The sequence below is a fragment of the Amphiprion ocellaris genome, chromosome 7 (assembly GCF_022539595.1).
Source record: "Amphiprion ocellaris isolate individual 3 ecotype Okinawa chromosome 7, ASM2253959v1, whole genome shotgun sequence".
Classification (NCBI taxonomy): domain Eukaryota; kingdom Metazoa; phylum Chordata; class Actinopteri; family Pomacentridae; genus Amphiprion; species Amphiprion ocellaris.
In genome coordinates, this window is record NC_072772.1 from 15,856,975 (window position 1) to 15,884,421 (window position 27,447).

Sequence of the window (27,447 nt, forward strand, 5' to 3'; positions counted from 1 at the left end):
GGAAACAGCTGCTGAGATTTCACTGAATAAAAAATCTTTATTCCAGTAAACTGGTAGTTTTATCACAAAAACTCTGTAAATTAAGCATGAAATCTGCGTAAATCCTCAGGTTTAATGTGAAGGACAGAAGGCGTCACCTCAAGAGACGCCGTCAGTAAATTCATGAAAAATCTAAGTTTGGTGCCTCCATTCTAAAACGTCATTCAGACTTTCCACATTTTCAGTGAGAAATGCACCAAACGTGAGTCAGATTTTTATGTCCTTAAGAACCAGACAGACAGCACCCAGAAACAAAAACCAGTTTTATATGAAGATGTGATAAAACAGGTTTGGCTGAAAAAAGAAGAACAATGAGACAGGTACCACAAGCAGCCGCATCATCATCGTCATCATCATGTCCGCTGTTAAAAATCTGTTTGGTGTCAGAGTTCAGTTTTTCCTCCCAGTGCATCCTGGGAAATAAGCCACGCGGCGACCGTCGACCCGCTCGGTTCTTGTCTCCATGGAAACAGAGTCAGTCTCAGCACGTGAAAGTCAGTTTATCACATGAATTTAAAGTTTGCGGAGCCCCGCCCCCCCGCGGCGGTCAGTGTGTGTCATGGGGAGGAGGGGGGGCCGATCGGCTGGCGGTCTCTGTGGCAGCTGGCTTGTGATTGGTCAGAGGATCCGTCAGTCACTGTCGGAGCCGACGGCTGATGAGCCTTTCCTCTTCCTCTTCGGAGCTTTGGGCTTTGAGTCCTCTTCCTCCTGCAACACAGAATCGAGTCAGAATCGCATCAAAAACCGGGTCCTACGCTCAGTCAGAACCACACAAGAACTGAGTCCAGAACCCCAAAACAGAACCTGGAGCCAGTCCCTGGTCCAGTTCTGTTTAGACCTGTACGATGGTCTGGTTCTGCTCTGACCCAGTCAGCCATCATACTACGTACCGAGGCGCTGCTGGAGGCACTTTCCTCCTCATTGTTGGTGGGCGGAGCCGCTCCCTTCCTGGAGCGCGGCGAGGAGGCGGGAGCTTTACGGCGAGACTTGGGAGGCTTCGCCTGAGAATCTTCGTACTCCTCAGCGAGTGCAAACAGGTCGCTGAACCTGAGTGATGTCATCGGGAGAAGAGTGAGGTCACACTGAGAGTGTGTGTTACTGTGTGTGTGTGTGTGTGTGTGTGTTAAGGCTGGGTTATGCTTTCTGCACGAATGACTCGCATGGAGATGAGACGCTTGGAAATCTGCTGGACAGAATGCGTAACTTTATACTCCATGCGGCATCTGCTCCCAATTCGTAATTCGTCTGTGCCGAGCCGCACGAACCTCGTAGACGCAGCAAGAATATCACAAGCTTTACAGTGTGTTGTGTGTATGTGTTACTGTGTGTGTTGTGTACCTCATCTTGTGTGCTTCATCACAACTCGCCTGAACGTGCTGCAGAGCCTGAAGAATGGGAGTCTGTGTGAAGACTGACAGAGAAACTGTTTCAACCAATCAGAGAGGACATTAATATAATAATGACTAATTGTAAAGTTCTGAGACCAACTGTACAGAGGCAGCACTGGACCGGTTTCTATAGTCAGTCCAGTACTACTGTGAGGAACCTCGGCGTTACCTTTGACCAGGACATGTCCTTTAACTCACACATCAAACAAATCTGTAGGACTTCCTTTTTCCACCTGAGAAATATTGTGAAAATCAGGAACATCCTGTCTCAGAATGATGCAGAAAAACTAGTCCATGCGTTTGTTACTTCTAGGCTTGACTACTGTAATTCCTTATTATCAGGTTGTCCCAATAGCTCTCTGAAACATCTACAGCTGATCCAAAATGCTGCAGCCAGAGTACTGACAGGAGTTAGCAAGAGAGATCATATTTCTCCTATACTGGTTTCTCTTCATTGGCTTCCTGTTAAATCTAGAATAGAATTCAAAATCCTTCTTCTGACATATAGAGCTCTTAACAGCCAATCTCCATCATATCTTAAAGACCTGATAGTACCATATTACCCTAGCAGAACTCTTCGCTCTCAGACTGCAGGCTTACTTGTTGTTCCTAGAATCTCTAAAAGTAGAATGGGAGGCAGAGCCTTCAGTTATCAGCTCCTCTCCTGTGGAACCAGCTCCCAGTTTGGGTTCAGGAGGTCACTGGTTTCTATACTGGTCCAGCTGGATCTCACTGGTTTCTAGAAAGGTCCTGTTGGATCTCACTGGTTTCTATAAAGGTCCTGCTGGATCTCACTGGTTTCTATAAAGGTCCTGTTGGATCTCACTGGTTTCTATAAAGGTCCTGCTGGATCTCACTGGTTTCTATAAAGGTCCTGCTGGATCTCACTGGTTTCTATAAAGGTCCCGCTGGATCTCACTGGTTTCTATACCGGTCCTGCTGGATCTCACTGGTTTCTATAAAGGTCCTGCTGGATCTCACTGGTTTCTATAAAGGTCCTGCTGGATCTTACTGGTTTCTATACTGGTCCAGCTGGATCTCACTGGTTTCTATAAAAGTCCTGCTGGATCTCACTGGTTTCTATAAAGATCCTGCTAGATCTCAGTGGTTTCTATACTGGTCCTAAGATGACTGTAATTTTTTTTCATTTAAAATCAGACAAACTGAGGTTATTGTATTTGGCCCTCAGCCCTTCAGAAACACAAAGTCTAACCAGATAGTCATTCCAGATGGCAATGCCTCCAGTTCCACTGTAAAGAACCTTGGAGTTGCTTTTGATCGGGACATGTTCTTCAATACACACATAAAGCAAATCTGTAGAACAGCCTTCTTTCTTCTGCGTAGTATTGCAAAAGTCAGGAACATCTTGTCATGGAGTGACACTGACAAACTAATCCATGCATTTGTAGCTTCTAGGTTTGAATACAGTGACTTCCTATTATCAGGATTGTTGTCCGTCTGTAAAATTTTGGCATTTCTTGAGATCATACATGGTGAAATAAATAAAACTGCAGTGAACTAAATAAAGACTGTGACTGACCCGATCATGAACATATTTAGCAGTTATAGATCAATGTCTGTGTGTGAACCTACAGTTGTTCTTAGTGTTGCTCAGACTCAGTCTCAGGTTGTCCATGTGTTCCAGGATCTGCTCCAGAGTCAACTGGGCCAGTTTGCTGCTTGAACTACGAAGACTGCAGATAAACAGAAAGTTAGTTTATAGTGTCCTCAGTCTGTCTATCTGTATCTGTCTGTCTGTCCTCACCTCTGTCTCTTGCGTGGCTGGTTGTTGTTCTTGATCAGCTGGGCCTTGATATGTTCTCCCAGTGTGTCATCATATTTGGAGGCCCAGTGTCTCAGGATGCTGGTGGTGAACTGATCCTCTGGGTGGCAGGGACGGCTCAGGACCATCTTCACCATCTCCTCACTGGGCCTGGAAGGAGAGACAGACAGACAAAGGAGCATTAAGGGACATAAGAGGGACCCTCAGACCTGCCATTTGTATCAGTGACAGTGTGTATGAGAGAGTAGAGGGCTGGGTGTTAGTGATAGCACCTTTGTTTACCCTACCTGGTGCATGCTTTGAACGGGCATTGGTGGGATGACTGGTCCACAACACCTACCCAACTCTGATTTATTTATGGCTCCAAGTAGATGGTTGTGCACGCTGTTGGAAAAACCCTGGGACCTCCACTCGCCAGTGATGCTAAACCAAGTGGGGGCACTGGTTCATACTGATTTACCAGGAGGATGCCCACCACAACCAGTACACAAAATTACAGCATGACACACATATGTCAAGCTCAGCACGTAAGGAGTTTTTGACTAGTCATTCCAACTATGGGTAAATAGCAGGGCAGGTGAAGCCCTGAAGCCCAGGAAGGCATTCCATCCAAGGAAGATAACCCCAACAGAAAATCGGGACTGGAGCCCCCAAGGCAACAGAGTGCGAGACATAATCCACCCTATCAGCAAGTGTTGTGCCCCGTGCTCCCTTGGATCTGCCCGGCGAGGCTGAGAGGCTGATTCTGGCATCAGGGCGACCCAGTATCTCCATAAAACTTTGCCCAGGCTCACACAAATGGTTGGAAATTGTGATAATCAAAGTAAATTGCACGTTGTCTCTCACAAGGTGCACACTTCTCAGTCATTCTGGGAGGTGAGACATTGGCTAGTGGGCCCGGCAGTTCCAGTCATCATTCCAGGACTGGGTCTGCCTCAAGGGCTACTGGAACTTTGACAGTTACCTATGGCTATGGGTGCAGAATCTGGTTATGAACCTCAGCAGTTAGATGACCTTCAGAAAACACCAGTGACTGACAGGGAGCTCAAACTGCTGGACGTCAGTGTTGCAGCCCTAAAGGAAACAAGACTGCCTTCCAGTGGATCCCTCAGAGAAACGAACTAGATGTTCTTATGGGAAGGGAAGGAACTTGACCCCCTAGTAGGTGGCTCAGAACATATCTTGTCACTCCACCTCAATCCAACTCTAAAACTGTGACTATTTTTACCATATAAGCTCCTACTGAAAGCATCCGACGATGCAAAGGACCATTTCTACAATGAGCTTCATACACAGATCGGAAGGGTGCCCCAGTCTGAGAACATTCTCCTTCTCTGAGTTTTCAATGCCAGGGCTGGCTCCAACCATCAGTCTTGGCCTTGATGAGGCCGTAGAAATGCTAAACAGCAGTAACCCTTGGTAGTGACAGTATTCCTCTGGAGGTAAACAAGCACTGTAAATCTGTGTTACTCCAACCACTGTACAATTTGCTGTGAATGTGCTGGAGAGAGGGCAAAGTGCCACAAGACATGCGTGACTCTACCATAGTAACACTATACAAAAACAAAGGTACCACAGCGACTGCAACAACTATAGTGGTGAAGCACTTCTGAGTGTAGTTGGGAATGTGTTTGCATGGGTCATTTTGGCTCAATTTCAGAGGCTAGCAGCTCATCTGTATCCAGAGTCCCAGTGTGGTTTTAGAGCTGGCAGATCCACCATAGACATGATATCCTCGGTGCGACAACTCCAAGAGAAGAGCAGTGAACAACAGAAACCTCTGTACTTGGCCTTCATAGACTTGACCGAAGCATTTGACCAGGTGAGTCATAAGGATCTCTTCAGGCTCCTGGAGAAAATTGATTGCCCCACAAAACTGTGCAGTTTGGTAATATCATTTCATAGATGCATGATTGGCAGAGCACCATTTGATGGGTCTTTGTCAGAGCCGTTTTCCATTCTCAGTGAGGTGACACAAGGCAGTGTTATTGCCCTACACTGTTCAGGATTTTCTTCTGGCTACTGCTCAAATGTGCCTTCGATTTATCTACCGAGGGTGTGTTTCTCCAAAGCCTGTTTGGAACAATCTGTCCCGGCTACTGAAAGCCAAATCCAAAGTGTCAGTAGCTTTGCTGAGGGAGTTGCTCTTTGCTGATGATGCTGTGCTTTCTTCGCAGTAGAAAGGAGACTTACAGAGACTCATCGACAGACTTAACGACACCTATGTTGCATTTGGACTTACAATCAGCCTGAAAAAAACACAAGTCATGGCTCAGGGTGTAATTCAAGCTCCTCTATCAACATCGGCAATCACATGCTTGAGGTGGTTGAGTATTTTAAGGACCTGGGCTTAACTATCTCTGCAAACCTCTCACTTGATACAGAGGTTGGCAGGCACATAGTAAAAGTCATAGCTTCGATGGCCAACTTGGCCCCAAGAGTTTGGGAAAACAAGTTAGTAACAACGAACACAAGGATCCATGTCTACCAGGCCTGTGCACTCAGCATGCTACTGTACAGCAGCGAAACGTGGCCTACAGACAGGCATCAAGAGTGTCATCTAAACACATTTCATATGCATTGTCTCAAGCATCTCGTAGGTATCACCTGGCAAGACAGAATACCTTATTGTGACACACTCTCTGTACTAAAGTTGCTAGTATGTTCTCCCAGCTCAGTCAACACTGCCTGCAATGGCTAGGGCATGTGACCACATGGTTAACAAATGAATCCCACGACACATTCTGTATGGACAGCTGGCTACTGGTGACATGCATTGGACCCCCCACTCTCCATTATAAAGATGTCTGTAAACACGACATAAAAAAGTGCAAGATTGACCCTAGGATCTGGGAAAAACTGCAGCATAACCACATTGAGTGTCACTGAGTTGAGTGGAGACAACTGACAAGGTGAAAAATGAGATTTTCACTGAGAAGAGGGCTCGTCATAAGTGTGGTGGAGTGGCCCCAACTTCCAGCCTTCCTACAATGAACATGTATGTCTATCAAGGATTGGCCTCTTTAGTCACACAAGAAGATGACAGCAAGCTGACCAAACAAGAAGGATATTCCCTTGGGACTGATGCCTGGCCTATTAACATATTGGAGACAATGTGTATTAATGACAGTGTGTATCAGTAATATTGTGTTTGTTGTTTTTTCCTACTTTTCTCGGCGGAGCTGCAGCAGCAGACACGATAAGGCTTCAGGGTGTTCTGCAACACAAAGACACACAACAGGTTGACAACTAACTACACAACAGAGCTTTTATTCATTAGTGTGTCTGTGGTGGTTTTGTGTTAATACCTTTGTATTTGAGGTGCTGCAGGATGGGGATAATGGTCTCCAACGGGATGCTGTGTGCCAGAAACAGCTGCCACGTGCTGTACTGCTCGAAGGTCTCCCAGTCCAGAGACTGAACTGTGGATAGAAGAGACATGAGAACGGAGCGGACACAACTAGCAGGACATATTCTGTAGGTCAGAGTTCTTACTGAGGATGTTGAGAACCGAGTCTTTCCGGAACATCACCAGGCTTCCCATCATCACGTGACACATCAGCTCCTGCAACTGCACACACAGATCACACACCATTACTGGACAGAAGAAACAGAGGCTCCGCCTACACTGGACAGGTGAGGCAGAGGCCCCACCCACATTGGACAGGGGAAACAGGCCCCACCCATATTGGACAGGTGATGCAGAGGCCCCACCTACACTGGACAGGTGACACACACTAACATGTCGATCAGAGCAACATGTTTACCTGCGTAGAGTCGATGACGGCGACAATCATGTTGAGCAGTTCGCCACTTCTCAACGTCTCGTCTGGAAACTGAACAGAGACATTTTGGTCAGTCATCATCTGATGATCTCACAGGTGAGATCAGGTTCAGGAGTGTCAGAGTTCAGGAGAAGTTCAAGTTCAGGTTCAGGTGTGTACCTCAGAGTAGATGGAGGGTGTAAGGTAGCAGAGCAGCCTGACGTCGTCCTCCTGACACGCCTTCATGTCCATCATCAGACAGGTGTGCAAGTCGCCAAGTGCCGTCGCCTGAGCGAAAGACTCATACAGCATCATCTTCCCATTGGCTGCTTTACTGTGGACACACACGCATGCACATCAGGTTAAATCTGCTTTCAGAGTGTGTCTGCAGCTCTGACATCACACCTGCCTTACCTGGCCTTCAGGTAGTAGAGCAGGTGGTAACCAATCTTCGGCTGTTTCTGGTAAAGTTCAGCCAACATATCGAGCAGCACAGAGAAGCCGCTGTTGTCCTCCTGCATGGTGACCAGGTTCCTGAAGACCAGACAGACAGGCTTACAGACCGACTCCTCCAGGGACCTGAGGACGGACAGGTAAGTCAGACACACACAGGTACAGCCAGGTGAGTCAAAGACAGACAGGCGAGGCAGATAGGTGAGTCTTACTCTTCAGTGATCTCCTCGGGTAGAACATCTCCTCTGAAATGATCTTTGAAGAGTTCAGCCAGACAGGAAGCCAGAGCCGACATCTGTTCTGTGTCAAAGTCCTCCTGCAGCACCAAGGAACACAACAGAGCACATTAGAACCCAACAGAGCACATTAGAACCCAACAGAGCACATTAGAACCCAACAGAGCACATTAGAACCCAAAAGAGCACATTAGAACCCAACAGAGCACATTAGAACCCAACAGAGCACATTAGAACCCAACAGAGCACATTAGAACCCAAAAGAGCACATTAGAACCCAACAGAGCACATTAGAACCCAAAAGAGCACATTAGAACCCAACAGAGCACATTAGAACCCAACAGAGCACATTAGAACCCAAAAGAGTATATTAGAACACAACAGAACACACAGTCCTGGGATTAAGAGATCCCGTAGAACGCTCTGCTTGCAGTTGGTGTGATTCGTTCCATTTAAACCTACACAACATGTTTGTGTCATGTGATGTTCTTCTTATCATGTTGATGTTTGCTCACGTTACTGATCGAGTCATTGATTCTTTAATAGCTGCAATCTCGGGGGTGCCGGGGGTGATGATTGACAGCTGCTCTGCTTAGTAATTGTCCATCAGAATATTAAGGAATGTTCCTTAAACTCACCTCCAGGATCAAGTCAACGATCTCCTGCATCACCTCACACTGAGTCTCCGTGTCACTGAGGAGAGAACACATCAGACAGTAACACACCTGGTGGACAAATGAATGATCTCATACTGATGACACATCACTAGACACTAGCACACCTGATGGACAGGTGAATGACCTCACACTGATGACACATCAGACAGTACCGCACCTGTGGCCTGAAGATCTGAGGACCTAAAGGAGGACTGGGGGTCTTACCTGGTCTTCTGAATCTGCTGCACCTTCTCCTTCATAGTGTCGTCTAATTGGTCCAGCCAAGGTGTGATGTCAGCAGGTTCCTCCATTACCGCCTCTTTGATTGGATGGAACCTGAATTCCCTTTTCTTTCCTGCACAGTGATTGGTCGACAGGCAGTGTGATGTAACGTACTGAGTCTTAATAAATGAACAGGTTAAACTGCAGTTCACCTGAACACCCACAGTTCTAAACAACACAGTCTGTCTTTCAACTGGACGCACCTGAGTTTTGCAGGATCAACTGGTTTATTCCAAACTGGCCTAATCTAGTTTTGTTAAACAGTTTAAACTACACCATTTTTTTCTATTTTAAACTGGTTAATTCCCATTCAACGTGGTGTATAAACCAGTATGAACTGGTTCACTGGTCATCGCTTGTTGTCACCTTTGTTGTTGACCTCCTCCTCGTCGTCGCTGAAGGTGGCTTCGGTGGTGTCATAGCAACCGTCCTCCTTGTCCAACACATGGTTGTCCATCTCCATGGAAACAGCTTCCTCCATCTTGACTGCATAACATAGAAACATTTTAAAACCTCAGCTGGTTTTGTTGATGTTTCTTGAAGTGATGTCAGTAGCTGTGTGTGTGTCAGTAGTGTGTGTGTCAGTAGTTGTGTGTGTCAGTAGTGTGTGTGTCAGTAGTTGTGTGTGTTTGTCAGTAGCGTGTGTGTTAGTAGTTGTGAGTCTGTCAATAGTTGTGTGTGTGTGTGTGTGTGTGTGTGTGTGTGTGTGTGTGTGTGTGTGTGTGTGTGTGTGTGTGTGTACCAGTAGTTGTGTTACCTTCAGTTGGGGGGGATGGCGGGCTGCAGAATTCAGGGAATCTCTCTCTGAGCATCGATCGAAGCTCTCGGTCCAATTTTGGGTTATCAAACAGCGGAGCAAGGTGACTGAGGGACAGAGATCAATAGTCTGTAATGATCAGTGATCAATAGCTGATGGGCAGAATTATTAGTGATCAATAATTGTCAGTGTTTCTTACGCCAGCACCCTCTTCTCCATAATGAAGTTGAGTGAGTTGAAGACACCCTGACGGACCTGAGACTCCAACGGCGGGAAGAAGTGAGGGATGATCTGAGGAGGCAAGGAAAGGAGGGAAGGAAAGGAATGTAGGAGAGGAGGAAAGGTGGTGAAGGAGAGAAGGAAAGGAGGGGAAGGAAAGAGGCAAGGGAAGGAAGGAAAGAGAGGAAGGCAAAGAAAGGAGGCAAGGAAATGAGAGAAATGAAGGAGAGGAGGAAAGGAGGGGAGGGAAGGATGCAACGAAAGGAGAGGAAGGAGAGGAGGGGAGGGAGGAAAAGGAGGGGAAGGAAGGAGGCAAGGAAAGGAAGGAAGGAGAGAAGGGAAAGAAAGAAGTGAAAGGAAAAGAGGAAGGAAGGAGGCAAAGAAAGGAGGGGAGGAGAAGAAGGAAGGAGGCAAAAAAGAAGGCAAGGAAAGGAGGGAAGGAAAGGCGGGAAGGAGGGGAAGGAAGGAGAGAGGTGAAAGAGAAGTAGTTAAAAAAGAGCTATGTTGTTGTTTTGAAAACAGTCTCACAGTGTGCTTTGTGTGGTTTTGCTTTGTGTAGTTTCTTTTGGGGTGTGTACTGTGTTGTGTAGTTTTGCGTAGCGTCGGTAAGTTACCCTGCACATGAAGTCCAGCAGTGTGGCCGTGATGGCAGGGTGAGGTTTCATGGAGTGATGCATCACCAGGATGGCTGGTTCTGAAACACACATGCAGGTGATGGTCAGCTGTTGTTCACCTGTCTGATATCACCTCTGTCTGCTCTGTCTCTTCAGTCGCTGTGGGGACAGTGGTCCTCACTTTAAGACAAAAGTCTTTCTGATTGTTCAGGAGGTTCTGAGTGTGTGTGATACCTATGTTCATGATGCTGTCCTTCTCAGGGTTGAAGAACAGCCAATCATAGAAGAGCGCCAGCTTGGCGTTGGATGCTGCCACGTTTGACTGCAAAAATCAACACACAGTAACTAATTATTAGTTCCTGAGTTTAAATGATTTGATGACAGAGTGTGGCCCCACCCCCTTACCGTGCAGGTGGTGAGCAGCCAGCCAATGATAGCCCAGCGCGGCAGGATGTCAGAGCTCAGCACCTCATTGGACGGATGGACCACCCCACAGATGTAACGAATAAGATCGCAGCGCAGGGATTGGCTCTCCGCTGTGGACAGGTACTGTCTCTGAAACCAGTCCTGATACCGCTTCTGTTGCCCGAAACGCACCTGAGGTAAGGTAGACACACAGTCAGAGACACTTGAAGACAGGTAGACACACAGTCAGAGACACTTGAGGACAGGTAGACACACAGTCAGAGACACTTGAGGACATGTAAACACAGTCAGAGACACTCGAGTCTGAGGTGATCACAGGGACCGCAGGTGAGTCTTACCCTAGAGGTCATGAACAGCAGCTTGGTCTCCATATCCGGTGTGAGTCGACAGGCCAGAAATTTTCTGGATGTTCGAGCTGTGAGGAGCTGAAGGACACCTGGAACACGGAAACATCATGGAAACTTGATTTGAAACATGGAGAAGAAGGTGGAGGCATGCTCTGATAATCACTCTGTTCATCAAATATTGATCACTGACATCACAGTGTACCAGTGAACTGAGGATTGTGGGTAGTGTAGTGTAATGGTGAACTGAGGATTGTGGGTAGTGTAGTGTACCGGTGAACTGAGGACTCAGGACTTGCGGGTTGTGCAGCAGGTCTTTCCACAGCAGCTCCATCTCTGGGATGCGAGCGACGTTCTGCAGGAGACGAACCAGGTCTCTGCCAATGATCAGGCACTCCATGAACTGCAGACGCAGACGGAGGCAGAGTTATAAGAGTCACCACCAGGTGATGAACACAGCACCTGCTTGCCTCCTTACCTTCTCCCTTAGCATGCTGATGCAGAAGTCCACTTCTTTCTGCCGCAGAGACAGCAGATTCGACGCTCCGTGGTCGACGATGAGCCGGAGGTAGGTGTAGACTGACATGGCGATCAGCATTCCACTCTTCAGCACCCATTCCCTGCAGAGACACACACTCAGGTCAGCCTCACGAGAAGCAGCTGAAATTCAATGTTTTTGCTGTTTCTGTTTCAAGGTAAATGTCTGGTAAGTCCATGTGATAGTTTCGCCAGCATTTTAAAGACAGACGTACTTCTGATCCAGCAGGATGTCCAGGACGCTCTCAGCCAGCCACAGGTTCTTGGTGGAAATGTCCCCACCTGTGGATGGAGGACAGTGATGTCACACTGAGACACAGCAGGGATAATGAGCTGGAGGCAGAAGTCACCTGAGAGTCTCACCTGCAATCTGTTTCAGCAGCGTCATGATGACGCCGTCAGCTCCCATCACTCCACTCTTCACCAGTTCTCTGACCAGCCACACCAGCTGCACACACAACATATCATTAACAACTTGCACAGGTGGTGTCCAGGTGAGGGGGGGATACTAGTGTCCTCCCGTTCACTCAAACTTAGTGTTACTGCCACACAGTCACAAACAAGTGCATGTAGATGTAACGCTGAGTGACACAGGTAACATTTATCACGTATTTACCTGTATGTACGCTTCTCTTTACCTGTAAATGCTGTAATCAGATATACACCTGTATGTATCTCTATAAGTGCCACCTTTGTGTGCACCTGTATTTACCTGTATAGGTTCCACCTGCGTACCTACCTGTGTTCTGGGGATATCCTGCAGCTTGAGGAACTTCTCCATCAGGATCTGGTTGATCTTCACCAGGATGATGTTCATCCCGTCTCTGTTGACCAGCGTCAGGTCTCTGTAACACTGTTGCCATACAGACAGTGATGTCACAGTGACGTCACAGGGATGTCAGACATTACAAACGATGTCTCGGTAACTCACCCTCTGGGCCTGAGCCGATTCTGTGAGGACTAGAGTAAACAGACCCAGACACACCTCCTCATGCTGCTGCTGACCTTTACACACCTGCAGGACAGGTAAACACAAGCATTCAGCATCAAGCTGTGTGTAAATGATGTCACTGAAGTAATTCCAGCAGTATTAGCAGTAAATATTGTATTTGTTGTGGTATTTTGGGGCACGGGATCCATTATAGAAGCGGGACCAAAAAGTTTGTGTATTTGTTTCTGTGTGTGAGTCTGCAGATATGTCTGTGTTCAGAGTGTGCTGGTGCTGCAGGCCAGAAAAAACAGGAATCAGCATAATAACACAGGTTCCATGTTATGAGCTTTAACTGAAGAGCTCAGAGTCTTTAACTAAATGCTTCACTGAACAGTCATCAGTTGTGGTTCGACAGCTGGAGTCGTCATGGAAACATGGAGGTTTTATCTTGGTAACAACAGTTTTCCTCCTCAAGGGGCAGCAGTTTCCAAAGGGACGCTGTCCTGCTGTCCTTCTGAGTGTCCTCCTGCCTTTCAGAGTGTCCTTCTGTCCTTCAGAGTGTCCTCTTGTCCATCTGGGTGTTCTGTTGTCCTTCTGGACATCCTCCGTCTGTTCCTCCATTCGATTCAGCTCCTCGTCTGTGAACTTCTCCAATAAAAACAGTCGACCATTGAACTGGAATAACCTGCTGTTTTGACGTCCAGTCACGTGGTCAATAACATTCCGCAGACACATGTAGACAGACTGAGGTGTGGATCAATGTGCAGGTGATCAACCAGCAGGTAGAAGACATCATGTGATACATCATGTGATAGAGTGATTTGCTACTGAAAGAGAATGTGGAACAGCTGCATCTCTGACTGTGTGTGTGTGTTGTGTCTGTTGTGTAGGAGTTGTGTGTGTTGTGTAGGTGTTGTGTAGGAGCTGTGTGCGTTGTGTAGGAGTTATGTGTTTCTTACATTGGCGGTCAGCGCATCATTGGCTTCTCTCTCTGACAGCCCATTGGTCAATGCCTGGACGATCCCAACACAACGCTCCAATCTCTGCACACAAACACAGCAACAAATATAAACACAACAACAACCAACAGAAACACAACAATAAATGCAACAGAGAATATAAACACAACAACAACTATGAACACAACAGTAAACACAACAACACCCATCGTAAACATAACACACAAACACTGGCTGATTAGCTCCATGAGGTAACAGTTCACAGACTGAAACACAATAAACAATATTGATCACATCAAATTTTATTGATCAGGGTCAACTGTCAACGTCTCACTACTTGACATGTGAAATACGGCGCCTGCGCCTCTTGTCACTTTTTGGTCTCATCTCTGTTTACGTAGAGTTAGCATGCTAGGCTAACCGTCCTATATCTGCGGGACATTACGTCTCCGCTGCACCGTTTTTCAGCGCTCAAACACGGTGAACACACACTGCCGCGACCTCACACGGAGCTCCACAGCTCTAGCACCGTATTCACACACCGACCTAAGGGACGCTAACGGTGCTACCCTGCTGCTAGCCGTGCTAACTAGCCTGCTAGCCGCCTGGTCCGGTCCTGTCTTTGTACGTTACGCCGCTAACTGCTCATAAACCCGCTCAGTCCCGGTTCATCCCAGGCTATGCCCGCTCCCCGGCCCGCAAACCCGGGTCAGCCTACCTCCTCCAACTCATCTTTGGCGTCCAGCAGAGTGGACACCAGGAGCCGGCCCTGCGGCTTTGCTTTCGCCGGTGCAGGCTCCATCTGCTCCCGCCGCGCCTCGCCGGGCCCCGCGGAGCTGTGAAGGGCTACTCCCGGCGCGGCGCCGGGGCTTCTTGGCGTTTGTGTCGGTGTAACTGAGAGTTCGGAGCCGTGGTCAGGCTCGGGGCCTGGCAGTGGGACGCTTCGGGCAGTTACTGAGTGTTTTGAGAACTTGTTGAGGGACAGCGAAGACTCTCGTCCCGCTCCTTGACACTGTCCGACCACAGTATAACGGACATCCGTACTCTGGGAGCGGATGAATGGGGCGGATCCGCACTGCCTGTTGACCAATCACTGACCTCACAGCTCTGAGTGACAACAGCCTTGACCAATAGCAGGAGAGGAAACCTAGAACCAATCCGTAGCCAGCAGAGCTGAAGCCCAGCAGCGTGGAAACAACTTCACCCTGTTTACAAAGTACTGATCCAAATATTGCAGTACTAATGCACTATTACAGAAGTACAAATACTTAGTACTTCAATATGAAAGTATTACTGTGTTACTGCATAACCTACAGTTGCTGTTGATATTTTAACTTCATGTGTACTTTTACTTTAGTACAGAGCTCCTTTCACTGTCTCAGTGTAGATTAGATATTTTTAATGCCTTTATTTTAACAGACAAGTGATTAATAAATCCTTGTTCATATCATAGGATCTAATTTCATATATATACGCATACATTACCACTATAAAAAGTTTGGACACACCTTCACATTCAATGGTTTATATTAAATTATTTTATACATTGTATATTAATACTGAAAACATCAAAACTATAAAAGAATACATATGGAATTATGTTGTAAACAAAGAAGTGTTAATCTTTAGGATTAATCTACAATGTAGAAAATAATCCAAACTTTTGACTGGTAGTGTGCGTGTGTGTGTGTGTGTATATATATATATATATATATATATATATATATACACACACACACACACACTACCAGTCAAAAGTGTGTGTGAGATCTTGTATTTCTGTGGATCTCTGTGTTTGCTGCATTAATTCAGAAAAAACTCACAGAAATAACAAACACACTTCATTTATTTATTTACGCAACTTTTTCAGGTAATTTATCTTCCAGTGAAACATTCGTCTGTCAGTTTGTTTTTGGTGAAGAGTTCAGTCAGTGTACTGCCACTTTAAATGATGTCACAGGTAACGTCCAATCAGAGGGAAGGAGGGGCTCCATCAATCCATCAGTCCTCCATCAGTCCTCCATCAGTCCATCAATCCTCCATCAGTCCATCAATCCTCCATCAGTCCATCAAATCTCCATCAGTTGCTGTCACTCTCTCCCAGCAGCCAGTACGTCCTCATGCGTCCTTTTCCCTTCACCTCAATCTCTCCTCTGAGCTGCAGCTGGAAGCAACTGAACTCCTGCAGAACCTGACGAGTTGCCTCTGACACATGAATCTTTAGAGCTGCAGAGACATGACATCAGACATCACACATGACAAAAGGATGAACAAGGGTTAAGTGCTGCCAGCACCCTCAGGAGGATGCAGTGTGTTCTCTAGATGTTACAATTAATTCTGTAGGTGTTACAGTTAATTCTGTAGATGTTACAGTGTGTTCTGTCGGTGTTGACATATTTGCTGATGCAATGTTCTCTGGCTGAGGTTCTGTTTGGCTCTGGACATTCTGTAGGTGTTACAGTTAATTCTGTCTCTGTTACAGTTAATTCTGTAGATGTTACAGTGTGCTCTGTAGGTGCTACAGTGTGTTCTGTAGGTGTTACAGTTAATTCTGTAGGTGTTACAGTGTGTTCTGTAGGTGTTACAGTGTGTTCTGTAGGTGTCACAGTTAATTCTGTAGATGTTACAGTGTGCTCTGTAGGTGCTACAGTGTGTTCTGTAGGTGTTACAGTTAATTCTGTAGGTGTTACAGTGTGCTCTGTAGGTGTTACAGTGTGTTCTGTAGGAGTCACAGTTAATTCTGTAGATGTTACAGTGTGCTCTGTAGGTGCTACAGTGTGTTCTGTAGGTGTTACAGTTAATTCTGTAGGTGTTACAGTGTGCTCTGTAGGTGTTACAGTGTGTTCTGTAGGTGTTACAGTGTGTTCTGTAGGTGTTACAGTGTGTTCTGTAGGTGTTACAGTGTGTTCTGTAGATGTTACAGTGTGTTCTGTAGGAGTCACAGTTAATTCTGTAGATGTTACAGTGTGTTCTGTAGGTGTTACAGTGTGTTCTGTAGATGTTACAGTGTGTTCTGTAGATGTTACAGTGTGTTCTGTATGTGTCACAGTTAATTCTGTAGATGTTACAGTGTGTTCTGTAGGTGTTACAATGTGTTCTGTAGATGTTACAGTGTGTTCTGTAGGTGTCACCATTAATTCTGTAGATGTTACAGTGTGTTCTGTAGGTGTTACAGTGTGTTCTATAGATGTTACAGTGTGTTCTGTAGGTGTTACAGTGTGTTCTGTAGGTGTCACAGTTAATTCTGTAGATGTTACAGTGTGTTCTGTCGGTGTTGGCATATTTGCTGATGCAGTGTTCTCTGGCTGAGGTTCTGTTTGGCTCTGGTTGTTGTTTTGGACACAGTGTTAGGTTCTTACCCTCTCCGGTGGACTCCATACGTGACGCTGTGTTGACTGTGTCTCCAAAAAGACAGTACCTGGGCATCTTCAACCCAACCACACCGGCACACACTGGACCTGAGACCGGCATACAACACTGTCAGTCTGTGTTAGCAGTGAACTGTAGTACAGCAGTGTTCTGTTCCAACACTTTAGTGTTTTTTAGTACCCTTTGTACTGTACTGTTTTGTACTAGTTGCAGTACTGTAGTGTATGGTAGGAGTCGCAACACAGCAGACCTTTGTTGTAGTTGTAGTAATGCAGTGGTTTGTAGTACATATGGTATTGATGTGCTTTGTAGGAGCAGTAATACTGTAGTGTTTCGTAGTACTCTTACTACTCTAGTGTTTTGTGGTAGTTGTAGTGCTGTAGTTTTGCAGTACTTCTAGTACTGCAGTGCTTTGTGGTACCACTGTGGATGCCTATGCGCAGCCGGAGTTGCTGTTCAGCTCGGTGTCGCATCTTGAAGCTCTTGACGGCGTCCAGCAGGGCGAGCGACATCCGGGCGACTTCCCGCCCGTGAAGCTTCCCGTTCCTGACCGGCAAACCGGACACCACCATGTAGGCGTCGCCAATCGTCTCCACCTAAAGGGGGCAGCACACACAAAGTGTCACCTGATGTACACCTGCCATAGGTGGACAGTTAGCCTGGCTAAGCTCAAAGACTGGCTGTAGGGGGAATGTGTTAGCTTAGCTTAGCACCAAGACTGGTTGCAGGGGAGGAAAGTGCTATCCTAGCTTAGCACAAAGACTAACAGCAGGGGGAAAGTGCTAGCTTAGCTTAGCACCTAGACTGGTTGCAGGGGAGGAAAGTGCTATCTTAGCTTAGCACAAAGATTGACTGCTGGGGGAAAGTGTTAGCCGAGCTTAGCACAGAAACTGGCTGCAGGTGAAAAGCGGTAGCCTAGCTTAGCACAAAAGACACAGCATTGAGGAATCTTTTACCTTGTAAACATCAAAGTTGTCAATGATGGCATCAAAGCAGGTGTAGAGATCGTTTAACAAGGTCACAACCTGCAGGTGATAAGCACAGCTCAGATAAATATCTGACATTTCACTGAAAAGATTTACTGTGTTCTAATATGTTTTAACTACCAGCATCTGTGTTCTATTGGGTTGTAGTGAGTTGCATCTTACCCATTTGTATGTAGAAACTGAAGTTGATTTTGACATCTGACTTGTGAACAGAAAATGTGTTGCAGTGTGAACTCACTCCACTAGACGGCAGCATGGTTTTAGGTTGCAACCTGCATGTGTTCTGATATGAATCTGCAGTTTTCTCAGTTCTGCTGGGTTCTACTGACCTGCAGTGGTGTGCTCTCAGCAGACATTGCGGTGAAACCGACGATGTCGCTGAAGTAGATGGTGACAGAGTCGAACGCTTCGGCCTGAACCATCTCACCTCGTTTCAGCTGCTCCGCTACAGAACTGACACAAACAGAACCAAGACAGTACTGGAAACTGTGCTGCTCTGTAGTACCTGATATAGTACTGCAGGGTAGTTACTGTGGCACCATCTGGTGGAGTGGTACTGCAGTACTCACTGTGGTAGTATCTGGTACAGCAGAGCCTCAGCTTTGCGTTTCTCCTCATGATAAGCCTGAGTTCGTTCCTCTACCAGCTCCTCCAGGTTGTTGGCGTACTGCTCCATCCGAGACAGAAGGTTATCCAGGATGTTGGAACCATAACCTCTGAGGACAGACAGACAGACAGACAGACAGACAGACAGACAGACAGACAGACAGACAGACAGACAGGAGTGGTAAAGAGAGATATTTAGTGTGTTGCAGTAAAGTGTCCTACAGAGGGTTCTGGTCATACAGGGGCCCCTCACCTGCACCTGTATTGGCCCCTCACCTGTGCTGCTTCCTCAGCAAGAGCTTGATGGTGTTGAAGTCCGGTCTGTCGCTCGGCTCTTCGCTCCAGCAGCGCTGCATCAGGACACTGAGCTCCTCACTGTGACTGTGGACACAAAGAGACGGACGAAGAGGAGGGACACCACCCTGAGTCACCGCCTGGACGATCTCTGAGGGGAGACAAAGAGACACACAGACAGACAGGAGGATGGAATTAATGACTTGAATATGATCAACTGAGAAACTTCACTCTGCAGGATGTTGTTCTCAGTCTTTCTGTAAAGTTAAAGATTCTGATTGAAGCTGTAAACTGATGCACATTTCAGTTCTTTGTCTGTTTGTATTTACATCTTCACTATTACTCAGCCTAAAGTAACAGATTACTTCTAACAGTAGAGTATTGTCTCTGATGTCAGATGTAGATTTCATATATTTAAATTCAGGCTCCAGCTTTCATTCCTGACATGGTTTGGTTCCTTCAGTCCTTCGTATGTCCAACTTTATTTCTGCTGAAGGACTCAATCCTCAGCATGGAGGAAACCAGAGTCCACTAGTTTCTGCTGCTGGAAGGGTTGTGTTGCTCTACCTTTCTCTGGAAAACACCACAAAGGGGTTTAGTCGCCACCTGAAGGAGACGTGATCCAGAATGTTATACCTGTTGGTTCTATTGTGGAGGTGGAACCAACAAACATCTGGTTTGTTTCCTCAGACAGACGAGTGTCAGTGGATGGATCAGTGACATGTGAATGTGCTGACGTCCAGCTGCCATGCAGGAATGTAAATAATCAACACAGGAACACACAGATTCCAATTCAGATTCAGGTTTAGATTCAGGTTCAGGTTCAGGTGTGACTGATCACTGACCTTTGGGACTGAGGGACTGGGAGTCCAAGTAGAAAACTCCTCTGAGCAGAGCCACCTCCTGCAGAATCACCCCAAAGCTGTAGACGTCCCCCCGCTGAGTCCCACAGAGGGGAGGACAGTCTGTCCTCAGCAGCTCCGGAGCTGTCCACAGCTTCCCTGATAACCAATAATCAATATATCGATTGTAGCCAGACCACCGATCATTTTATCCACAAAAACTGTGACAGAAAATATTCACTAAAGATAAAACAACGATAACTATAATAGTGTGTGTGTGTGCGTACGTGCGTAGTAGGCGTGTGTGTCTTCAGGACAGCTGCTCGTCCTCAGACTCTGCAGTCCGTAGTCGGTGATTTTGAGGACGAAGCGACTGTCCACCACACAGTTGGATGACTTCAGGTTGCCGTGGGAGATGATGACACTGTTGTGGATGAACGCCATCCCCTGGAGAAAACAAACAATGAAGTAAACACACACAGGTCATTCGTGATAAATAAACATGGAGACAGCCAGTTGACTCCCTGCTGCTGTCTGATTGTTTGTTTGTTGGTTTGTTGGGGCAAAACTGATGCACTGGATGTAAACAGAACAGTAACAAAGTAGAAACAGAACAAAACAAACTGAAACTGAAATGACAGACATGGGAGGCTCCGCCCACATATTCTGACTGACAGGTTCTGTCCTCTATGGCTCTGCCCATCACACTGTGCCCTGCCCCCAGTCTGACTGGCAGCTTGTTACCTTGACGATATCATTGATGAGAGAGTATCTAAACATCCAATCCAGTGTGATGCTGTCGCTTTCCATTAAGTCCTGGAAGACAAAGACAGACAGTGTTGGACATTTCTACACTGTCAGGACATTTCAACACGGAGGAAATTTTTACAATGTGAGGACGTTTCGACACTGAGAGGACATTTCTTCACTGTGAGGACATTTCTAAAATGTTAAGACATGTCTTCACTGTGAGGACATTTTTACACTGTGAGGACATGTCTTCACTGTGAGGACATTTCTAAAATGTTAAGACATGTCTTCACTGTGAGGACATTTTTACACTGTGAGGACATGTCTTCACTGTGAGGACATTTCTAAAATGTTAAGACGTGTCTTCACTGTGAGGACATTTTTACACTGTGAGGACATGTCTTCACTGTGAGGACATTTCTAAAATGTTAAGACATGTCTTCACTGTGAGGACATTTTTACACTGTGAGGACATGTCTTCACTGTGAGGACATTTCTAAAATGTTAAGACATGTCTTCACTGTGAGGACATTGTCACACTGTGAGGACATGTCTTCACTGTGAGGACATTCTACACTGTGAGGACATGTCTTCAGTGTGAGGACATTTCTGCATGGTGAGGACATGTCTTCACTGTGAGGACATTTCTAAAATGTTAAGGTATGTCTTCACTGTGAGGACATTTCTACACTGTGAGGGACATGTCTTCACTGTCAGGACATCTATTCTCTCTGCTCTCGGCCTCGTCTCCATGGAAACACCGTCCTCCTCTCAGGATAAACTAACTGTGAGCTGCAGTTTGTTAAAACAGTATAAAGGTCTCCAGCCCACGTCCACCTACAGCTGCATCATGTCTCCTCATGTTGCTAGGTTACTGTGCTGGCAGGTTGCTAGGTTACCGTGATGGCAGGTTGCTAGGTGACAGCGCTGACAGATAACTAGATCTGAGGGGTGGAGGACTGAAGCTGCATCTGCCAGTGGCACATACTGGTTTTTACTGGGATACTGGTGGGTGCATATGTGTTTATACAGCTGGTAGAGGGCTGACACAGGGGTATTGATTATTGATATAGTGGTATTGATTACTGATAGAGCGAGTATTAATTACTGATAGAGAGTACTGATCACTGATCGAGCAGTATTGATCACTGATCGAGCAGTATTGATCACTGATAGAGCAGTATCGATCACTGATGGAGGTTAATGATTACTGATAGAAGGTATTGATCACTGATAGAGTAGTACTGATCACTGATCGAGCAGTATGGATCACTGATAGAACAGTATCGATCACTGATCGAGCAGTATTGATCACTGATCGAGCAGTACTGATCACTGATGGAGGGTAATGATTACTAATAGAAGGTATTGATAACTGATAGAGCAGTATTGATCACTGATAGAGCAGTATCGATCACTGATGGAGGATAATGATTACTAAATAGAAGGTATTGATCACTGATAGAGCAGTACTGATCACTGACCGAGCAGTATTGATCACTGATAGAGCAGTATCAATCACTGATGGAAGGGTAATGATTACTGATAGAAGGTACTGATCACTGACAGAGCAGTATCGATCACTGATAGAGCAGTACTGATAACCGATGGAGGATAATGATTACTAATAGAAGGTACTGATCACTGATAGAGCAGTACTGATCACTGACCGAAAGGTATTGATCACTGACAGAGCAGTATCGATCACTGATAGAGGGTATACTTTGCGACAGTCGCAGGGCTGTGTGTACCTGAAGGCTGCCTCTGGGACAGTATTCGGTGATGACACACATGTTGGGTGGGTCCAAACAGGCGCCGATGAAGCGGGGTCAGGTGTTCATTCTGAACATCTCGCATCTGCAGAAACACAAAAGCTGTTTGTTCAAATCCCACTAGAACCACAGACAACCCCAAACAAGGTACATGAGGCAGCCAGGGGGACGGGTCAGTTAGTGGGTCAGTGGGTAGATAGGTAGGTAGGTTAGTGGGTTGGTCAGCAGGTAGTTAGTTCTATAAGACACTCAGGAAGAGTTCTCTGACGATGTGCTTACGTGCTTCAGTTCAAACAGAACCTTCCGGGTCAATTCGATGCGTTTCTTGTTGATGTACTTGATGGCTGCCAGGTTTCCCTGCAGGGAGACAAACCAGCATCAAGGACTCAGCGTTATCATCGAACAGCACCATGTGATCAGACTGTCGGTGTCAGCTGTCGCACCTTGTAGTATCCAGTTTTGGTGTAGATCTGGAAGTTCCCCTCCATGGTCATCAGGGAGCCGTAGTTGGATCCTTTCTGCAGAGAAATTCACCAGTCAGTAAAATATAAGGTTCCTCACAGATCTATGCGGTCGGAGGAATTATTCATCTGTTACACAGCAGGTTGGATTTTTATTAGAGGAGCATCCAAAAGAATCCAAACAGTCCAGAATCAAATGGCTGCATTGAGCCAAACCAGCTGATAAATGTTTAGAGATTTTAGGAAGCACATTTCTCAGAAATGATCTGATTTTATGTTCCCTATATTTAACTCTAAATACCCTGTAGTTTAACACCACAGTACTGTCATTAACGGGTTCCAGTGAAGAAGACATTAAATGTGGATCAATTCACTGTTTATCTGCAGGGAAACATTGGACATTAACCCTCTGAACTCCAGCCTGTTTCTGCATGCTTTCTGCTCCTGTCTCATTTTCTTCACTGTGGTTTATTTTCACTGCAATCTAAAGTCCCTGCAGCTCTATGGAAACAGAACAACATGAAGAAGGAGAGAGAACTCAGGAATGTTATCTATCAGTAGGACTCAGAATGATGGAAATCAGGAAAACTGAAACATTTTGTTGATTATTTATTTTACAATATAAAAAAAAAATCCAGGATCATCATGTCCAACATGTGTCCACAGATATTTAAACTCTGGAACTAATGTTGTCTCCACATACCGTGGATATTAAACTATCTCCATGCTTCCTCTCCAGGACTTTTCTCTCTACTCTGCTAATCAGCTGTAGAAAAATATTTCACCATGCTGAATGTGTCCTTCCAGCAACTTGCTCCTATCGATCACAGCTCAGTCAGTCATGGAGAATCAGACCAGGAGGTAAAACGCTTCTGTTGTTTCCATGATCTTACAAGTGCAAACTGTTTATTTTTGGAGATTTAATGAAGATAACATGACTGTTCAACCTGCTGGTGGGTTTTGGGGTACAGAGGGTCAAAGCAGGATTTATAAATAAACCACATTAATGGACAGTGTGTGGTTCAGAGTGTTATGAGTTGAGTGTTACCAGAGACATGGTGAGTCTGCTGCAGGTTCTCTTCAGGACTTTATCCAGGTTACTCATCTGGACGTCATCCCAACAAACTCTCCACAGCTGAGCCGCCAGCTCGCTCTCCAGCTTCAACTTCCTGTTCAACACACAGCAACACAGGCGGGTGTGTGTGTGTGTGTGTGTGTGTGTGTGTGTGTGTGTGCGTGTGTGTGTGTGTGTGTGTGTACTCGCTTGTACAGTCAAGGTGCACAGAAGTGAAGTTGAAGAATAAACAGGGACAGGTGATGAGTGAGTTAAAACAGAAACACAAATGGAGACTGAGAATCTGCAGGAGACAATGGGACTGATGTAAACACACTCCTTCAAGCTTGTGGACGAACTCTGAGCTGAAAATAAATTTGTTGTTTGCAGCTGATACTTTAACCACATCCTGATAGAGGGGTTTAAAGGGATTATAGAGGGTTTTAAAAAGCTTATAAAGGTGTATAAAGGGCTTATAGAGGGGTAAAAAGGGCTTATAGATAGGCATTAGGGGCTTATAGAGGGGTATAAAGGGCTTATAGAGGGGTTTAAAGGGATTATAGAGGAGTATAAAGCGCTTATAGATGGATATTAAGGGCCTATAGAGGGGTAATAAGGGCTTATAGAGGAATATAAAGGACTTTTAGGGGGTATAAAGGGCTTATAGATGGGTATTAAGAGCTTATAGAGGGGAATAAAGTTCTAACTATTGAATGTCTTCTAAAGAAGTAAAAAGAGGAAGCAAATAATCTGAGGCTTTTATCTGTTCTCGTGTTAGCTCGTTGTCATGTAGACAGTTTCATATCTCAAAAACCCTGAAAGACCTTTTAAGTAAACTTCAGGTAAAACCACTTTAATGAACAATGGAAATGTCCATCTTTCTTCCCAAGAAGCCAGAAAGAGATGAAAATTTTCTCCACAGCTGAGTTTATTAAAAGCAGATTAAGTAAACAGGGTTTGACTTTAATTATCAATATATCAGCACTTTGATTGATGAACTTCAGACCACAGTCTGTTAAACTGAAGTGTTCCAGTCAGGATCTTCCAGCAGCTCAGTTCATCCTTGGAAGAAGCTGCTGACTTCACTGTTCACTCAGAGTGTTGATGTATTGACAGATGCATGGATCAATAATCCCAAAGTTCCTGCACATTAACTGTAAACAGCAGAACAGAAAACTACACAAAGCAAAACATTTATTAATCATTAAAGAAAAGAAGACGACGGCTTTGTTTATCTGTTTTTATCTACGTCCGTCCTTCATCCTGGGCCTCGCTGTGATCTCTCTATCATCAACCAGACAGAAGGAGACGAAAACAGATGAGAACAGACAGATAAAAATAAAACAGATAAATCAAAATGAAACAAACAGACAGACAGAGGGGTAGTGAGAGTTAAAACCTCACAGTGTGTGTGTGTGTGTGCTGCTGTACTCTAAAGTCTCAGTGAGGCTCACAAGTATAGAAGCCCAGGCATGACTCTCTCTGTGTGTGTGTGTGTGTGTGTGTGTGTGTGTGTGTGTGTGTGTGTGTGTGTGTTTCTCACCTGTAGATGAACACGGTGACGGTGACGATGATGACAAACACGAAGCAGATCACCATGGAAACCATCTGATGCATCGTAACTGTACCTGAGATGGAGGAGAATGTCCCCATAAGGACAGAGAGAAAGGAATGTCCTACACTCTTCATTGCACATGTTTAATGTCTTTGTGAGGACCATTCACAGTTATTGTGAAAGCGAGGTCCTCACGGTGACTAAATGTGTGTCTGTAGTTGTGCGTACGTGTGTGGCAGGCTGGGTTCTCGTTCTTGAAGCCACATTCAGGGAAGTCAGTGGGTGGAGAACCTCCAGGCCACTGGAAGCTCAGACCTTCCTGCATCATCAGCTGCTTCATGCTGCTGTTATAGACACACACCACCTGAACATACACACACATACACACACACACATTTGAGGAAACACGGATCCACATTTTTGACCGCTTTCTGACATTTGAGACATCTGATTAATTCATCCAGAAAACAACTGCTAGCTGCAGCTCTGGTTTTAAAGTTTTTACCTCGTCTCTCAGGTGTTACACTGATGACATCATGAGTCAGGTGTTTTACCTGAAACTCTCCAGAGTCGACATCCGTCATGTCCCACACAGCGAAGTCTATCTGTCTGTCCCCGAACTCGTCCATCTCCACCGTCCCCATCCCCTGCAGAGTTACACAAGATGTCAACATCTGGACTCAAACATCTGGATCCAAAAACACCTCAACACAAACCTCTGTCTAACAATATCTGGATCCAAACCTCTGCTCTCTGTCTTTATCTCTCTGACTGTCTGATAAAATGTTTTTGTGAATAAACCTTTTGTTGCTTTTGTTTACTGAAGTCGAAGAAACTGAAAAACAATTTTCTGAGCTGATTTGGAGCCTCTTTAATCTTTTGTAATGTGTTTCTGTTCGATTTTCAGTTTTTCTGGATTCACACATCTGTCCTCTGCTCATTTATCATAGATTTATATCATCTGCATTTATTATCATCTCAGGAAAATTTCGTCAACTGTTGTCTCAGCAGAGACACGACCAACAAAAAGTTAAATCCAAGAAAACCCAAAAACTTTCAAATCAACATAATTATAATCACTGATAGATTCAATCAGCAGCAGCTTGTTTACAAAAACAAATTCACTTTAAGAAAAATGTTAGTTTTGTTCTTTTGTTCACCTTTAAAACACTAAATGAAAACACAAACAGTCTCATTTTTATGTCTCTACTAACGTATAAACGCAGATGTGTGTATTTATTTTACTATGTATGTAAGTGAATCTGTAAAGCTCAGATTTTTATTTTTTGTCTCAGTTAAACCACATGAAGCTGCTGCAGGATGAAACTCAGCATCACTGAAGCTTCAGGAGATCAATTGAAGGAACCAATCAATGAACCTGCAGTTGGTTTCCTGCTGAGGATCATCAGAGTTTCTGTCACAGAAAAATAAACCAGCTTGTTACTAAAACAGAACATCAGAACCTCTGTGTTTTGAAAGAACACTCAGCTGACTCACCAACAGAAACTTTAATCAGCTGCTCGGATCACTAATGAACTGTTAAAGCTGTTTGTGAGTCAGACCAGCAGATTTAAACTAATGGAGGAAACACTTTGCATTCCAACGCTCCACCAGGGGGCAGCGTCGCCCAGTCAGACAGATTCAACCTCTGATTCCTGAAGAAAATAAGTTCAACTCTGGGTTCTGATATCTCTGCTCTGACCTTCAAAAGTCTTCTGGATTAATCCATTAACTCTGAAAGAAGAGACCATCTGTGAACATCCCCACGATTACTCAGCTTTGAACTGGTTCAACCCGATGGAGGCTGAACGTTTACTGAGTGTTTATTTAGCGTTTAGTGGGAGTCAATTCCAAACCAACTGAAAACATGTTGAACAGATAAAAAAAACAGCAAAGACACAAAAGTTTCTCAGAAGGAACACCAAGAGACACAGAAGAGACACAAATGGACCAAATACAAAGAGACACAACATAATAACAAACAGATGATATTTCTATTAGGGCTGGGACTTTAAGGTGTTAATTACGATTAATTAATTATAGCAAAAATAACGCTTTAAAAAATAATGCATTTAATCACACCTTTCTCAGTTCCTCAATTTCTGGCACACTGGTAACATTGATGCACACTCCAGCCCAGTAGGTGGCGGTAATGAACCTAAAGTCTGTTTGCCAGCCGCAAAGAAGACACACAGGACTCACTGAGTGACTCGGTGCACAAGAAAGTTTGGTGAACAGTGGAGAAAGACAAGACCATATTGAGCTTGTTGGGAGGAAAGTTTTCTTTTAAAAAACTGTGCGATGGCAGCTTGGATAAAAGCCTGGTTGTGTACAAATTGTGCAACAAAGAGTTTTCTGATCACTGCAGCA

At 45.3% G+C, this 27,447-nt stretch overlaps 3 protein-coding genes across 3 annotated transcripts in view; 1 reads left to right on the forward strand and 2 right to left on the reverse strand.

Moving 5' to 3' along the window:
• The window catches only part of LOC118469647 (von Willebrand factor A domain-containing protein 5A-like), a 104,195-nt gene that overhangs the window by 53,420 nt on the left and 23,328 nt on the right, over nucleotides 1-27,447 (forward strand).
• LOC111575230 (integrator complex subunit 3) lies at nucleotides 13-14,424 on the reverse strand. Its single transcript, XM_023280228.3, has 29 exons — nucleotides 14,107-14,424; nucleotides 13,389-13,472; nucleotides 12,430-12,513; nucleotides 12,238-12,351; nucleotides 11,862-11,946; nucleotides 11,714-11,780; nucleotides 11,440-11,581; nucleotides 11,235-11,364; nucleotides 10,956-11,053; nucleotides 10,597-10,788; nucleotides 10,426-10,513; nucleotides 10,192-10,271; nucleotides 9,558-9,649; nucleotides 9,359-9,465; nucleotides 8,968-9,087; nucleotides 8,545-8,674; nucleotides 8,302-8,356; nucleotides 7,640-7,743; nucleotides 7,389-7,553; nucleotides 7,155-7,308; nucleotides 6,978-7,046; nucleotides 6,706-6,781; nucleotides 6,519-6,632; nucleotides 6,379-6,427; nucleotides 3,193-3,360; nucleotides 3,021-3,121; nucleotides 1,378-1,450; nucleotides 930-1,086; nucleotides 13-747 (listed from the first exon to the last, which is right to left on the reverse strand). Exons 1-29 carry the CDS (start codon nucleotides 14,188-14,190, stop codon nucleotides 670-672), a joined length of 3,060 nt encoding a protein of 1,019 aa, XP_023135996.1. The 5' UTR covers nucleotides 14,191-14,424; the 3' UTR covers nucleotides 13-669.
• On the reverse strand, nucleotides 15,217-25,751 carry LOC129349277 (atrial natriuretic peptide receptor 1-like). The gene is given in 18 exon segments (XM_055011993.1): nucleotides 15,217-15,614; nucleotides 16,748-16,846; nucleotides 17,179-17,353; nucleotides 17,714-17,782; nucleotides 18,073-18,196; nucleotides 18,313-18,459; nucleotides 18,626-18,794; nucleotides 19,489-19,644; nucleotides 19,773-19,932; nucleotides 20,230-20,301; nucleotides 21,987-22,061; nucleotides 22,063-22,092; nucleotides 22,287-22,364; nucleotides 22,451-22,525; nucleotides 23,517-23,637; nucleotides 25,066-25,150; nucleotides 25,306-25,441; nucleotides 25,632-25,751. Coding segments are annotated over 18 exon segments (2,037 nt in total). The 3' UTR covers nucleotides 15,217-15,468.

What these genes read in the sequence shown, in the direction of transcription:
- LOC111575230 (XM_023280228.3), bottom strand. Translation starts at nt 14,190, where the DNA reads ATGGAGCCTGCACCGGCGAAAGCAAAGCCGCAGGGCCGGCTCCTGGTG. An exon ending in GACATCCTGCTGGATCAGAA is followed by an intron (nt 11,582 to 11,713) that starts GTACGTCTGTCT and finishes GTGTCTCTGCAG; the next exon opens with GGAATGGGTGCTGAAGAGTG. An exon ending in GATGAAGCACACAAGATGAG is followed by an intron (nt 1,087 to 1,377) that starts GTACACAACACA and finishes GACATCACTCAG; the next exon opens with GTTCAGCGACCTGTTTGCAC.